This window comes from Hemicordylus capensis, chromosome 3 (genome assembly GCF_027244095.1).
Source record: "Hemicordylus capensis ecotype Gifberg chromosome 3, rHemCap1.1.pri, whole genome shotgun sequence".
NCBI classification, from domain to species: domain Eukaryota; kingdom Metazoa; phylum Chordata; class Lepidosauria; order Squamata; family Cordylidae; genus Hemicordylus; species Hemicordylus capensis.
In genome coordinates, this window is record NC_069659.1 from 66,118,870 (window position 1) to 66,132,287 (window position 13,418).

Consider the following 13,418-nt stretch of genomic DNA (forward strand, 5'->3'; position numbering starts at 1 on the left):
CCTCTCCCTCTTTCCCAACGTGTTGGATCGTGCGTGTGTATGTGTGTGGTCGGGCTACAAGAATCTTTTTCACTGGAACCTCTTCCCGCGCTTTCTTTGCCCGAGCTTCCCCTTCTGTGAGCTGGTTCCCCTCATTTCCTCTCGAATTCATCCCCTCCTAGATCTGCATGGGGGCTTCCATTCCCCCAGTGCCCTCCTGGGCTGAGGTTTCCACTCTCTACTTGGAGGCACTTTGGCCCCTTTGCGATCCGACCTCGCGCTGAGAGAAAGAGAGGCAGGGCGACGAGCTCTGCTCGCTTGCTGCGCGCACCCGGGCCGGGCTGTGGGGCGTGACTAGCAAGGTACCGGCGGGGGAGGCGGCCCGGCCGGGTGCGTTGTATTAACTGGTTGATGGCTCTCCTCGGCCAGGAGAAGGTGGCGCACCGCGGGGACTCCCTCCTCGGCAGAACTGTCGGAGGACAAGCAGCAGCTCACTGCCGCCGTCCGTCGCCGGTAGCCGAGCAGTGCCAAGGCGGCCCCTCCCCTTTAAGGAGGTAGGGGCCGGGCTGGCCTCCCCACGGCACCTGTGGGAGGGGGAGCCGAGCGGGGCGGGGGCAGGGAAAGTTTGTCTCTGTGGTTGGCTGCGCGGCCGGGCTGAGGAGGGGGACGACAACGGCGCTGGCGACGACGGAGAGGCGGGCGGCTCCCTCCCTCCGGCTCCCAGGACAAGCGAGCGAGGGCTGCCGCTGCTGGTCTTCCTGGGGCTGGGCTTGCCCCTCCTCCTGTTGGAGGCTCCACTTGGCCGAGGCGCTGACTGACCCGGGGGCTCCGGCTGGCCTTGGGCGCGCAGATCCATCCCGCCCCCGCCTCCCGGAGACGGCGGCATGGGGCACCGAGGGGAGAAGGCGCCCCTTCTCCTCCTCCTATTACTGTTTGGTGAGTCCTTTGCGGGTGGGGGGGTAGCGCGAAGTGGGGGTGAGAGCGGGGAGGTGTGGGATGGGATGGGGTGGGGGGAGCCATGAGCCATCGGAGAGTGTGAGGTGCTGCTGCTGCTGCAGCTACAGCGATCGGGATCCTGAGCGACCCTCGGTGCCTCCACGCATAAGAATAAAACTATCGCTGTTCGTGTGTGTGTAACCTTTGGGAGATGTGCACTGCTTTTCTTCTACGGGGGTGGGGATCAAGGTTGCCTGAGAACCTTGGCGTTTCGCCTGGAAGCCTGACTCCTGAACGTGTCAGAAGAGGGTGCTGTTACTTGGTGGCATAGTGAAAGCAGTCTGCACATGCTTAGAGGGCCTTTTCTTTGTTGTCGCTATTTAATGCACAGTTCAGGCTGGAGCCCTGGCACACATTAAGACCCAGGTGTGTGTCTTGGGCAAATGACTTCTGCTCTTACTGTAGACAGGAGATCTGACTCTTTCATCAGATGTGAATGGGTGACCGACCACCACCTTACTAATGTATCTGTAACATTCAGCTTTGAATCTCCATGTTAAGTGTGTGCTGGAAGGTTGGAACATGAGATAAAGAGCAGTACAAAGATGGATCGAGTCATCATTGAGGTAACTGATCTGTGTCAGGAGGTCTCTGAGCTTTCTCTCCAGCCTTATTCATTGTCAATGAGTTGTCTTTTGAATGAAGTTGCCTTTTGAGGTATAGGAGGGTTGGATTTTGTAAGTGCCCATTAAGGTGTGGAGTTTATTAAATTATTGTGAACTTTCCTGTCTGAAGCTCTGGTATGCTTTGAAAATAGCAACTTCTTTTGTTCAGTATTGTTGTGTTATGCTTTGATTAAACCTTCTCATTCCTGCCAGGAAGCTTAATTCTTTGTTTTTGGAAGCTGTTCTAGCAATATCTTCCACAGTTGTTTTAATTTGTTAGCCTTTTCCTCCCTATGACATTAGACTAATGCAAGTTCATGCGTCTGCTGGGATCTGACAAGCTAGCTTTGTAGTGTTAAAAAGCTGGCATAACTGAGTGAATTTAGCTTGGCATGTATCTTGATGGTGTGTTGGTGTGCAGAGGTGCTCTGGCACTAAATTTAACTTTGGTAGAGTTCTGTATATAGCATGCTAATTAATGCATGGCACTTCTATAATTGCTAAAAGTTCGTAGTCTCTGAACACTTGTCCTGGTGTGGGTTCCGGTGCTAGACACGAGAAGGTGTGTTCCATACTTGGGTTTTGCCCACTTTAGTGCCTGAATCAGGGCACTGTGTAACAACACACTTTAAAAATAAGGTGTGTGCAACAGAGAGCACAAGTAACCCTAGAGAATGTAATATGTAGGTTTTTGTTTTTTTTAAGGAACTACAATTGCTTCATAGGATATGATAGAGATGTCAGAGCTTCTGTAATTAAACTGTAGAATGTTATAAGGTTTCAGTTTTTAACGTTACAGTATTTGGAATAATTTTATTAGCTTAAGCTGAGAGTAATGGAAATTTATGCCTTGGGGCATATAATGAAAGGATTTTCTCCTAAGTACTATCACAATTATCTAAAAGCATTCCTAGAGTATTCTGATCTTCATCAATTCCGCAGCAGTACATATTTTCATATGCAAGCTACTACAGGATTTAATGTTATCTGGGTATACTACATCTTATGCTCCTGTACTCTCAGATAAAATAAATAATTCTGTGACTTACAATATTTAGTGGTGTTAATATTCATTTAGCATAAAAGGACCATTTCTTATTTCCATAGCCTGAGGCTTGCACTACGTGTGGTATGGAAGCCTGGAGGTAGTGGGAACAGGGTATGTGGAGATAAGCAGCTGTTGCATGGGTGTGTGTGTGTGTGTCTTCAGTTCCCTAGATCTGCATTCCCATCCCGCTCTAAAAATTGGGACCTCCCCTCCTTCTTTTATACACACGAGCAGATCTGGTTTTAAACAAATGGATAACGCAGAATTTGAATCTGTGCTAATTCTAACTTTCAGGTGTGGATTTGGTGCTGTCCAAAACGCTTATGGGGGGTGGGGGTTGCCTGTTTAAAAATTGCTTGTGTCACAGTTTTCCTCTAGGTGGAAAGTTAGAACATCAAGGGAGTCTGTTCCTTGAATGTTGACAAATGCAGATGTAAAATAATGTGCAGTGTGATTCTAAGTATTTTTGCTCAGAAGATTGGGGATTTGAGACTTGCTCACTAGTAAGTGTGTTTTGGATTGTCACCTTGAAAGGGCCTAAAGTTTTTAGCATTAATAGGACTTGTGTGTGTAGGGAGGTGGGTGAAAAGGTTGAAGTTTAAGAAAATGCATCACTAACTTGTGCCATGTGCATAGATATGGTTCAGGATGTTATGTGATATGTGACCAAAGGTTCTGTTGCTTCAGAGATAATTCTCTGGTTATACATTGACTAGATCTCATAAGCATATAAGGAAATGAAATCAAACACTCACCACAGGATAGACTTTGCAAATCCATATGGAAAGCCACCTTGCAAGTTCTTTTTGTTGGAGTTGAGTGTATTTAATCTGTAACCTGAACATATGTCAGACCTTCCCATCCTAATTAAGATGAGTAGTTCAGTTTAATTTAAAAAGCTGCTGCCTTCTTTTGGTGGGAAAGGGCTTGAGGGAAGCTGGTGACTCATGTTATAACTCAATAAGAATGTTCCCCAATCAACTTGCAACATCCCCAGGTAATCAATATTTGTCTTCCATGCTTCAGAGGTCCTTGCATCCCTTTTCTGTTTAATCTCTCCAGTTTCTAGCTAGCATTAGGGATCTTTCAGAGAGCTTCATTTCATGCCCATTGTTGTTTGCCATGGCTTGCATTTCCAGCTGTTTGATTTCTTTGATGCTACAACAGTTTGTAATTTGAATCAAGGTTTAATTCAAGCCCTGCAATTAAAGGCTTCTAGTAATTAGTTGCTTGTCTCCTTATAATTGTGAACTTCATGAAATAGTATTCTTTGCAATTCAGTTACGGCAAAAAGACAAAACGAGAGTGTGTGTAAAGGACTCTGCCCATCCGATATGCTGTATGGCTGATCAATAATAGAAACAGATGTGTAGAGGAAGAATATGAGACAGTCCTGATGTCTCAGTGCATGAGAGGAAAGTAAACCAGCACTGCATTCATTACCTGTTCTTTTTCAACTGCTAGCAATTGGATATGCCTCTCCCGCTCCCGTCTCTGTGATTCATAAAAGAATGTATTTTTTTACTTTGCCATCAGATACTTTTTACGTGTGAGGTTTGCCAAACTCGCCACAAAAAGTGAGAGTTGCAGTTGTGGTCCTGATCCTAGGCTGATGCAGTTTTAGTTTGCACTCTTTATTCTTCTGCTTAGTTCCTCAGTTTCAGAAGTATGTTAAAGCTGTACAGAGCAATTCCATGCAGGCAGGTGGCAAAGATACTTTCTGTACTCTTTCCTCATTATTATTGGCAATTGATGTGAGTGGTGAAATCCATATTTCAGACCTGTAGCTCTCTTACCTGGTTTTCTGCCGCACCTCATGGCAACTGTTTGACTATCATTCATCTGAAAGGGTACTCAAAAAATATCTCAGGGCTGCACTGGAAAGTAATGCCCTCTACTGGGTGAAGCAGATAAACACGCTGCACCCCCTGTAGTGTATGTAGTGGTGAACTGGGCCATGTGTTCTCACAAAAACAAGAGTGTACATATGGTGGAAAAAGTATCACTGTGTGTAACGTTCAAAGTGGGTGGGGGAATAAACCCCTCCTCTAGCTGTGAGGGGTCCCAGGTGGGCTGCCACCATCCACTTTTTTTATATGAGCAGATTCACCCTTCCAAGGGAATATTCTGGGAGAGTAAAGTGTAAAATCCCTCCCTACAAGAAAGGCTTGAGCTAGTCCTAGGCCTTCAGGAGTGTGTGACTAGGGCAGGACCCAATAAGGAGTGACACTCTATAACAAGAAGAAGAAGGATTCATTAATAATTGGATGATAAGGAAAACTAGAGGCATCAACAATCCCTGCTTCCATTCAAGCAAAACCCTTCCCCAGGAACTACAAGAATTATGCAGTCATATCCAAGCACTTAAACAAAAATAAATTCCCTGACACATCTAACCAAACTTTTCCAAATTAAATGGAGGTACTGACTGTGTAAGGTCAGAACCTGAGAGATGGTTTAAGTCTGACTGTGCTAGATGGAGTTACACTCCCCCTGCAAGATTAGGTACGCATCTTGAGAGTGCTCCTAGTTGCAAAACTCGCTCTGGTTTCTCAGGTTGAGGCCTTGGCCAGGAGCGCTTTTCATCAGCTTCGGCTGATACATCGGCTACATCCATTTCTGGAGGTCAATGGCCTTAAAACAGCGGTGCATATGCTGGTAACCTCCAGGCTTGACTACTGTAATGCACTCTAGATGGGGCTGCCTTTTTATGTAGTCTGTAAACACCATTGGTACAGAATGCAGCAGCCAGATTGGTCTCTGAGACAACATGAAGGGACCATGTAACACTGATTTTAAAAGAACTGCACTGGCTGTCTTTATGTTTCTGAGTGAAATAGAAGGTGTGATGGTTATTATCTATAAAGCCCTCAACAGCTTGGGTTCAGGGTATTTAAGAGAGCACGTGAACCCTGTCACCTATTAAGATCTTCTGGAGAGGTCCGGTTATAGTTACTGCTGACTCGTTTGGTAGTGACTTGGGACTGGGCATTCTCTGTGGCTTCTCTGGGGCTTTGTAATATGTTCCCTGTTGAAATAAGAGCACCACCTCCTCTGTTTGCTTTTAGGAAGACCCTCATAAGAACATAAGAACAGCCCTGCTGGATCAGGCCGAAGGCCCATCTAGTCCAGCATCCTGTTCTGCACAGTGGCCCACCAGATGCTGCTGGAAGCCACAGACAGGAGTTGAGGGCGTGCCCTCTCTCCTGCCATTTCTCCCCTGCAACTGGTATTCAGAGGCACCCTGCCCTTGATGCTGGAGGTGGCCCACAGCCCTCCGACTAGTAGCCATTGATAGACCTCTCCTCCATGAAGTCATCCAAACCCCTCTTAAAGCCATCCAGGTTGTTGGCTGTCACCATGTCCTGTGGCAGAGAGTTCCACAAGTGGATCACGCATTGTGTGAAAAAGTACTTCCGTTTGTTGGTCCTAGACCTCCTGGCAATCAATTTCATGGAGTGACCCCTGGTTCTAGTGTTGTGTGAGAGGGAAAAGAATCTCTCTCTCTCCACTTTCTCCACACCATGCATGATTTTATAGACCTCTATCATGTCTCCCCGCAGTCGTCTTTTTTCTAAACTAAAAAAGCCCCATGTGTTGTAGTCTTGCCTCATAAGAAAGGTGCTCTAGGCCCCTGATCATCTTGGTTGCCCTCTTCTGTACCTTCTCCAGTTCAACAATGTCCTTTTTAAGATGTGGTGACCAGAATTGTACGCAGTACTCCAAGTGTGGTCGCACCATAGTTTTGTATAAGGGCATTATAATACGATACGATAAATCTTTATTGTCCTTGTCCTGTACATAACAACGAGATTGAAAGAATCTACAACAACCTCTACAGGACCTAACAAAGAATAGCTGAATATATCCCAATATACACCCCCCATATACCCATTACTCTAAAAAAAACTCTAAAAGAAACACTAAAGAACTCTGAGAACTGAAAAACAAAAACCCCATCAGAAACTGTATTTTGCTGCATTCAGAGCTAAAACCGCTTTTGGTTAGAAGCTATTTCTCAAGCGGCTGGTCCTGGCCTTTATGACCCCATACCTCCTTCTCGAAGGCAGAAGCTGAAAGAGATCATTTCCAGGGTGCGTGGGATCCTGCACTATCTCTACTGCTTTGTTAAAACTCCTGGTGGCATAAATTTGATCTAAAGTGGGAAGAGTACACCCAATTATTCTCTCTGCAGTCTTAACAACCTTGGACAGCAATGCTCTTTCCCTAACTGTGCAACTCCCAAACCACACACAGATTCCATAGGTTAACACACTCTCTATGGTACAGCGGTAGAACATCAACAGTAGATTATTTGAAAGATTATTCCTCCTGAGAATTCTCAAGAAGTATAGCCTCTGCTGTGCTCTCTTCACCAGATCTTTGGTGTTTGCTCCCCATGTCAGATCATCTCTCAACTCCATTCCCAGAAATCTGAACACCGAAACCCGTTCCACACAAATCCCTTCAGTAATGAGTGGCTGAATATCCGATTTACATTTCCTAAAATCCACAATGATCTCCTTTGTTTTTTTAAAATTGAGGAATAAGTTATTCTCCCCACACCACTCTGTCAGCCACTCCACTTCCTTCCTGTAGGCTGACTCCCCTTCTCCAGCAGTAATCAGACCAATCACAGTTGTGTCGTCTGCAAACTTAATGATCTTATTGCTGGGGTAGTTGGGAACACAGTCATATGTGTAAAGCGTGTACAAAAGTGGGCTCAACACGCACCCCTGCGGCGTCCCCGTATTTATACTGAGGTCCGCCAAAACATGAGAACCCATCCTAACCCGTTGAGAATGATCTAATAAAAAGTCTAATATCCACCTGCATAAGCATGGTGGAAGCCCCAGATCTAATAATTTGGGCACCAATCTATGTGGAAGAATAGTATTAAATGCAGAACTAAAGTCTACAAAAAGCAGTATTGCATAGCTCCCCTGTCTCTCCAGGTGGGTCAGGACAGTGTGTAGGGCCATAGCCACAGCATCCTCCGTGGATCTCTTCTTCTTATATGCAGATTGACCGGAGTCAAGTCCAACTGGCAGACAAGCCATAATACAATTTCGCACCAATTTCTCAAAACATTTCATTATAATGGGTGTAAGCGCCACCGGACGGAAGTCATTCAAACTATCTATATTTGATTTTTTTGGTAGAGGTATAAAAGTAGAGGATTTCAGGCAAGGTGGAACAGTAGCTTGGGCCAGAGATCGATTAAAAATCTTCATAAAGATTCCAGCCAGTTGTTCCGAGCAGTCTCTCAACGCCCTACCAACCACTCTGTCAGGGCCCGTAGCCTTCCTCGTATTTATTTCCTTCAGTATCCGTCTCACTTCCCCCTCTTCCACCCTAACAACATTTCCCTCGGGGAGTAAGGGCGGTGACTCTGGCAGCACTGCTGGAACCACTGCCAGTGTCACCTCAAACCAGGCAAAAAAGGTATTCAGCTCCCCCACCAGGGAGGCACTGCTCTCTACAGTTGGTGGACCACTAGATCTGTAGCCAATAAGTTGCTGAACCCCCTGCCACACTTGTCTGTTGTCATGACTGCTCATGTGGTTCTCAATTTTCCCCCTATACACAGCTTTTGCCTTCTTAATACCCCTCTTCAGATTCGCCCTTTCTATACCATACAATACCCAATCTCCAGTTCTGAAAGCAGAATTCCTGGCCTTCAACAGCCCCCGAACTTCCCCCTTCATCCAGGGCTTCCTGTTTGGATATATCTTTACATGCTTTTCCCTGGTGACGTTGGCTGTACAAAATTTAATATAATCCAAAACCGTTGATGTATGAATCTCCAGATCTAGATGGTCAAACACATTCCAATCGGTCTCCTGAAAACAGTCCTGCAACTGCAACAGGCCACACTGTAATAGTACGTGTTGATATCAGTGCTTGCTTCCTGAGGGGTGTATATGCTGATGTCAAAAGCAGGGACACATGATCTGACCTGCCGAGGTGTGCCAGGGGCTTAACCTCATATGCCCGTTTAATGTTCGTATACACCTTGTCAAGCATATTTCCCCCCCCCCTTGTTGCACACTTAATGTGCTGGTGAAAATTTGGGAATACCGCCTTCAAGTCTGTATGATTGAAGTCCCCCGCAATAATCTGCACTAATAATGTTAGCCGTTTTATTTTCAATCCCCTTTCTAATGATCCCTAGCATGGAATTTGCCTTTTTCACAGCTGCCGCACATTGAGTCGACATTTTCAACGAGCTGTCCACCACAACCCCAAGATCCCTCTCCTGGTCCGTCACCGACAGCTCGGATCCCATCAGCATATACTTGAAGTTGGGGTTTTTCGTCCCAATGTGCATCACTTTACACTTGCTAACATTGAACCCGCATTTGCCATTTTGTCGCCCACTCCCCCAATTCGGAGAGATCCTTTTGGAGCTGCTCACAATCCGTTTGGGATTTCACTACCCAAAAGAGTTTGGTATCATCTGCAAATTTGGCCACATCGCTGCTTACCCCTGCTTCTAGATCATTTATGAATAAATTAAAAAGCACCGGTCCCAGTACAGTTCCCTGGGGGACCCCACTTCTTACTTCCCTCCATTGTGAAAACTCTCCATTTATACCTACGCTTTGTTTCCTGTCTTTCAACCAGTTGGCAATCCACACATGTACTTGTCCCTTTATCCCATGACAGCTAAGTTTCCTCAGGAGTCTTTGATGAGGAACTTTGTCAAAAGCATTTTGGAAGTCCAGGTAGACTATGTCAACTGGATCACCTTGATCCACACACTCGTTGACACTCTCAAAGAACTCCAAAATGTTGGTGAGGCAAGATTTACCTTTGCGGAAGCCATGCTGGCTCACTCCCAGCAGGGCTTGTTCTTCTAGGTGCTTTACAATTTTATCCTTGAGGGTGCTTTCCATCAATTTGCGTGGAACCGACGTTAGGCTAACTGGCCTGTAATTTCCCAGATCGCCTCTGGGTCCCTTTTCGAAAATCGGTGTTACATTTGCAACTCTCCAGTCCTCTGGTACAGAGCCCGATTTCAGGGATAAGTTAAATATTTTAGCAAGGAGGTCGGCAATTTCATATTTGAGTTCTTTGAGGACTCTTGGATGGATGCCATCCGGCCCTGGTGATTTGTTAGCTTTCAGTTTTTCCAGACAGTTTAGAACATCATCCCTTGTCACTTCTATCTGACTCAGCTCTCTAGCCTCCATCTCTAAAAAGCCTCGTTCAGGAGCAGGTATATGTTCTGTATCCTCTGCCATGAAGACAGATGCAAATAACTCATTCAGCTTCTCTGCAACCTCCATATCCTCCTTTAATAATCCCTTTCACTCCCTCATTGTCTAGTGGTCCAACTGCCTCCCTGGCAGGTTTCCTGCTTCTGATGTACTTAATGAAGTTTTTGTTATTCCCCTTGATACTTTTGGCTAAATGTTCCTCAAACTATCTTTTTGCCTCCCTTATTGTCACCTTGCATTTCTTTTGCCAGAGTTTGTATTCCTTTCTGTTCTCTTCATTTGGACAGGCCTTCCAATTTTGGAAGGAAGTCTTCTTCCCTTTTATGGCTTCCTTGACAGTACCCGTTAGCCATGCTGGCATCCTCCTGGACTTAGTGGTACCTTTCCTCCTTTTGGGTATACAATCTAACTGGGCTCAAGACACATCTGGTTTCTCAGGCTTTTAACTTAAAATAATGTTAATCTGTTTAATTTGTTTTTATCTTATAAGATTGCTTTTACTTTATTTTGTGAAATTTAAGCTGTTTTTGCTCTGTTTTATATTCTGTTTTAAATGTTGTACACCACCTAGAAATGTACATATCAGGTGGTATTAAAAATATGATTGATAAATAAATAATTAACAATCTTGCCTCTCTCTTTCCTGTTTATTTCCAGTTACTGCTCAAGGCTGCTAGACTCCCCTTTCCTCACAGTAGGTGCAGATCTGACCTCATTCAGATGCTTCCAGGGAAGAACTGAACTCTAATGCACACCTCCCCTATAGGCTGTTGTGCAGTAAACCCTGCACCTCAGTCTGGATTGGGCCACAGGGATTTGATTATCCTGGGCTTTCTTCCTTATTTGGAGAAGCCCACCCTCCAAGCAGTTGCTCTGATTGAGGTGTAGTCCTCCCTCGAGCCTGATTATCGCTCCACCTTGGTGGTTTAATATACCTGCTGAACTGTATTGTGTGACATGGATTTCATAACTCTTACCCACTTCTAGCTGTTGATCAGAGTCCACAGAACACAACAAGCTCTGTTCACCAGTGAGGTCTTTGTGTTTGTCAGTAGCCCTTCTGCTACCTACCGCATATGAAACTGCATGTATAATTGAGGGGACTTACAAAAGCAGCTTGTGATATGGTGTAGGAATCTGGTTTTTTAGGTTCCACTGAGCATGGCCATGTTCCTGGATGTATCTAAAGGAGCTCTGTGAATCCTGTCCATTGTGAATTAGTGAGACAACTGCTGTCATTGTGAAAGCACATTTTAGATAATCAAAGCAGGGGTGGAGCAAAAAATGCAGTTTTCAAGTAGGACACCCAAGTTAAAGGTGCTTGAGAACAAACAGTACTATTTAGCTTAATAAGCAAGGTAAAGGTAAAGTGTGCGAGGGCTTTACCATTGCCTCCTCCCACTCAGTATGAGATGATGCCTTTCAGCATCTCCCCATATCGCTGCTGCCCGATATAGGTGTTTTCCACAGTCTGGAAAACATACCAGAAGGGATTTGTTAGTCTGCTTGTTAGCCAAGCATTTCCCCTGCTGTGCCACTTAAGGTAGTAATAAACAGGTACTGCATACCAAAGGTTTGTAACTGTAGGGGGCATCTGAATTACATATGGCTTTTCCCCCACAAGGTGTTTTTGTTTTTCTAAAACTCTAGGATGAAGAACAACTTTGAGGGGGTGATTTTTATGAGACAAGTGGCCTTCAGGAAAGCCCATGCAAACGTTTATTCCAGATTGCAGTTTCCTGCAACTGATTTTTGGTGCCTGGGAGTATGTGTTTGTAGACACACACACACACACCTTTCGCATAACAAAGTATCACGTATCACATGTACTCTGATGCTAGTTTATTTGTAGTGAATATTTATTTGATATGCTCCCTTTTCCCTAAAAGTTGCAACTCAAGGCATTGTATAATAAAACACATAATTAAAAATTAATCTACAATAAAATACAATAACCAAAACCAACAAAGACAAAAAAAAAATTAGTAAACCAAAACAATGAATTCAGAAGTAGACAAAACATCAAACACCCTATGAAAAGAAATCCTGTAAATGTGTCAATGCAGAATAAAACATAGCAGTTTAATACTTCCTGAGATTAGGGAAGGTTACAAAACTTGAACTTCCTAAAATAATGTTTCTATAGTACTTAATCCATGTCAAAAACTTGGGTTGTACATACACTTAAAAAGGGACTACATCTTGTATGTCCCGTCCCTTAGTGCCCTTTTAAAAATGTACCATCATTGGGCCAACTTTAGATACTAATGTCGTGCGGATAGGCATTCTTGGTGGCTGCACTCTGTTACATGGCCACATTTGAAATATTGTGTACAATTTTAGTTGTTTTGAAGGCAAGATTGTAGAGGTAGAAATGGAGTACCTTCCTTGCAAGGCTAAAACTGTTCGGATTTTTAGCCTACTTTCCAGTAGGTTTATGAGATCACCTGGCATTCTGTGTGTGAGTGTCCGTCCGTGTGTCCCCCCCTCCCCCTATCAACTTTGCAACACCTGGACCAATAGGAACCAAATCAGGTACAGTTGTAGGGACACATAGGGACACCTCAAAGGCGTAGTATGTGCTGATGTGATCCAATCCAATATGGCGGATGCATGAACATTTGGGGTGCAAGAAATCTAGCTTGTGGACTTTGGTTTGAAACAAATTTAGTCCAGTTGTAGAGACAGTGAAAGGAAAGTAGGCTGATTAGTTCTTACTATAACAACTTATTTTTAGTTTAGTCAATCTCCCCCCACAGCTATCCTCCCCAGTGTTATGAGCATGAGGCTCATTAGGAAAAATGGGTGAAAATGGATAGAGATTTTTCTCTCTCTTTCCTACACAGCTTCATTTGCTGAAGCTGAATTTGTCCTGAGCGAGCTGCCAAAGGGAGTACTCCTTCACACGACATGGGATTTAACTTATGGAATCTACAACCTCAAGATGTGGCATTGGCCACTAGTTTTTCTGGCTTTAAAAAGGATTGTTAAACACATTCATGAAGGAGAGCCCTATCAACTGTCACTAGTCATGACCACTAATAGTACCTCCACTTTCAGAGACTAGACTTTTTGAGTATTGTGTATTGGGGCAAAATAAAATATAATAAAGACCATCTTTATTCCCAGTTTGTGAGTTTATGGATGCACTAGTCATTAAGCCCGTAACATTAACGGGCACTAGAAGAGTTGTGTAGGAATGTCCGCTGTGCGGACCTACGAAGCAGATACGGTAACTACGCGCGCACACAGTTGTTTGTGTAGTTACCGTTGCTGCGTGCGCATGCGCCACGCATGCGCAGAACACCTGGCCATTGCTGCTGCTGCTGCTGCTTCCCTTCAAGAGTCCCCCCCTCCCCAGCCGCCGCCGCCGCCACTCACCCCAGGACCACGAGCTCACCGTATTTGACGGGCTCCTTGTTGGGCGCGCAGTGCTCCTCCTGGCTGGGAGAAAACATGGGGCCGCGGCGGCCGCCGTTGCTGTCGCCACTATAATCCCATGCAGGGCAACAGCAAAACAATGCTGATGAAGCAGTGGGAGCCCGCTCCGCAGCCCCTCTTCCCTGA

The 13,418-nt window shown here is 45.0% G+C and overlaps 1 protein-coding gene across 3 annotated transcripts in view; it reads left to right on the top strand.

The window, feature by feature from the left end:
* The first annotated feature begins 369 nt into the window (after window positions 1–369).
* Window positions 370–13,418, top strand: part of PTGFRN (prostaglandin F2 receptor inhibitor) — a 141,564-nt gene continuing 128,515 nt past the window's right edge. For 2 of the 3 annotated variants that reach the window (XM_053312431.1, XM_053312432.1), the window contains exon 1: window positions 372–915. In XM_053312431.1, the coding sequence (XP_053168406.1) occupies window positions 864–915 (52 nt within the window). In that variant the 5' untranslated portion in view covers window positions 372–863. Of the gene's footprint in view, window positions 916–13,418 lie in introns of all 3 variants that reach the window. The other variant, XM_053312436.1, reaches the window with a different exon arrangement.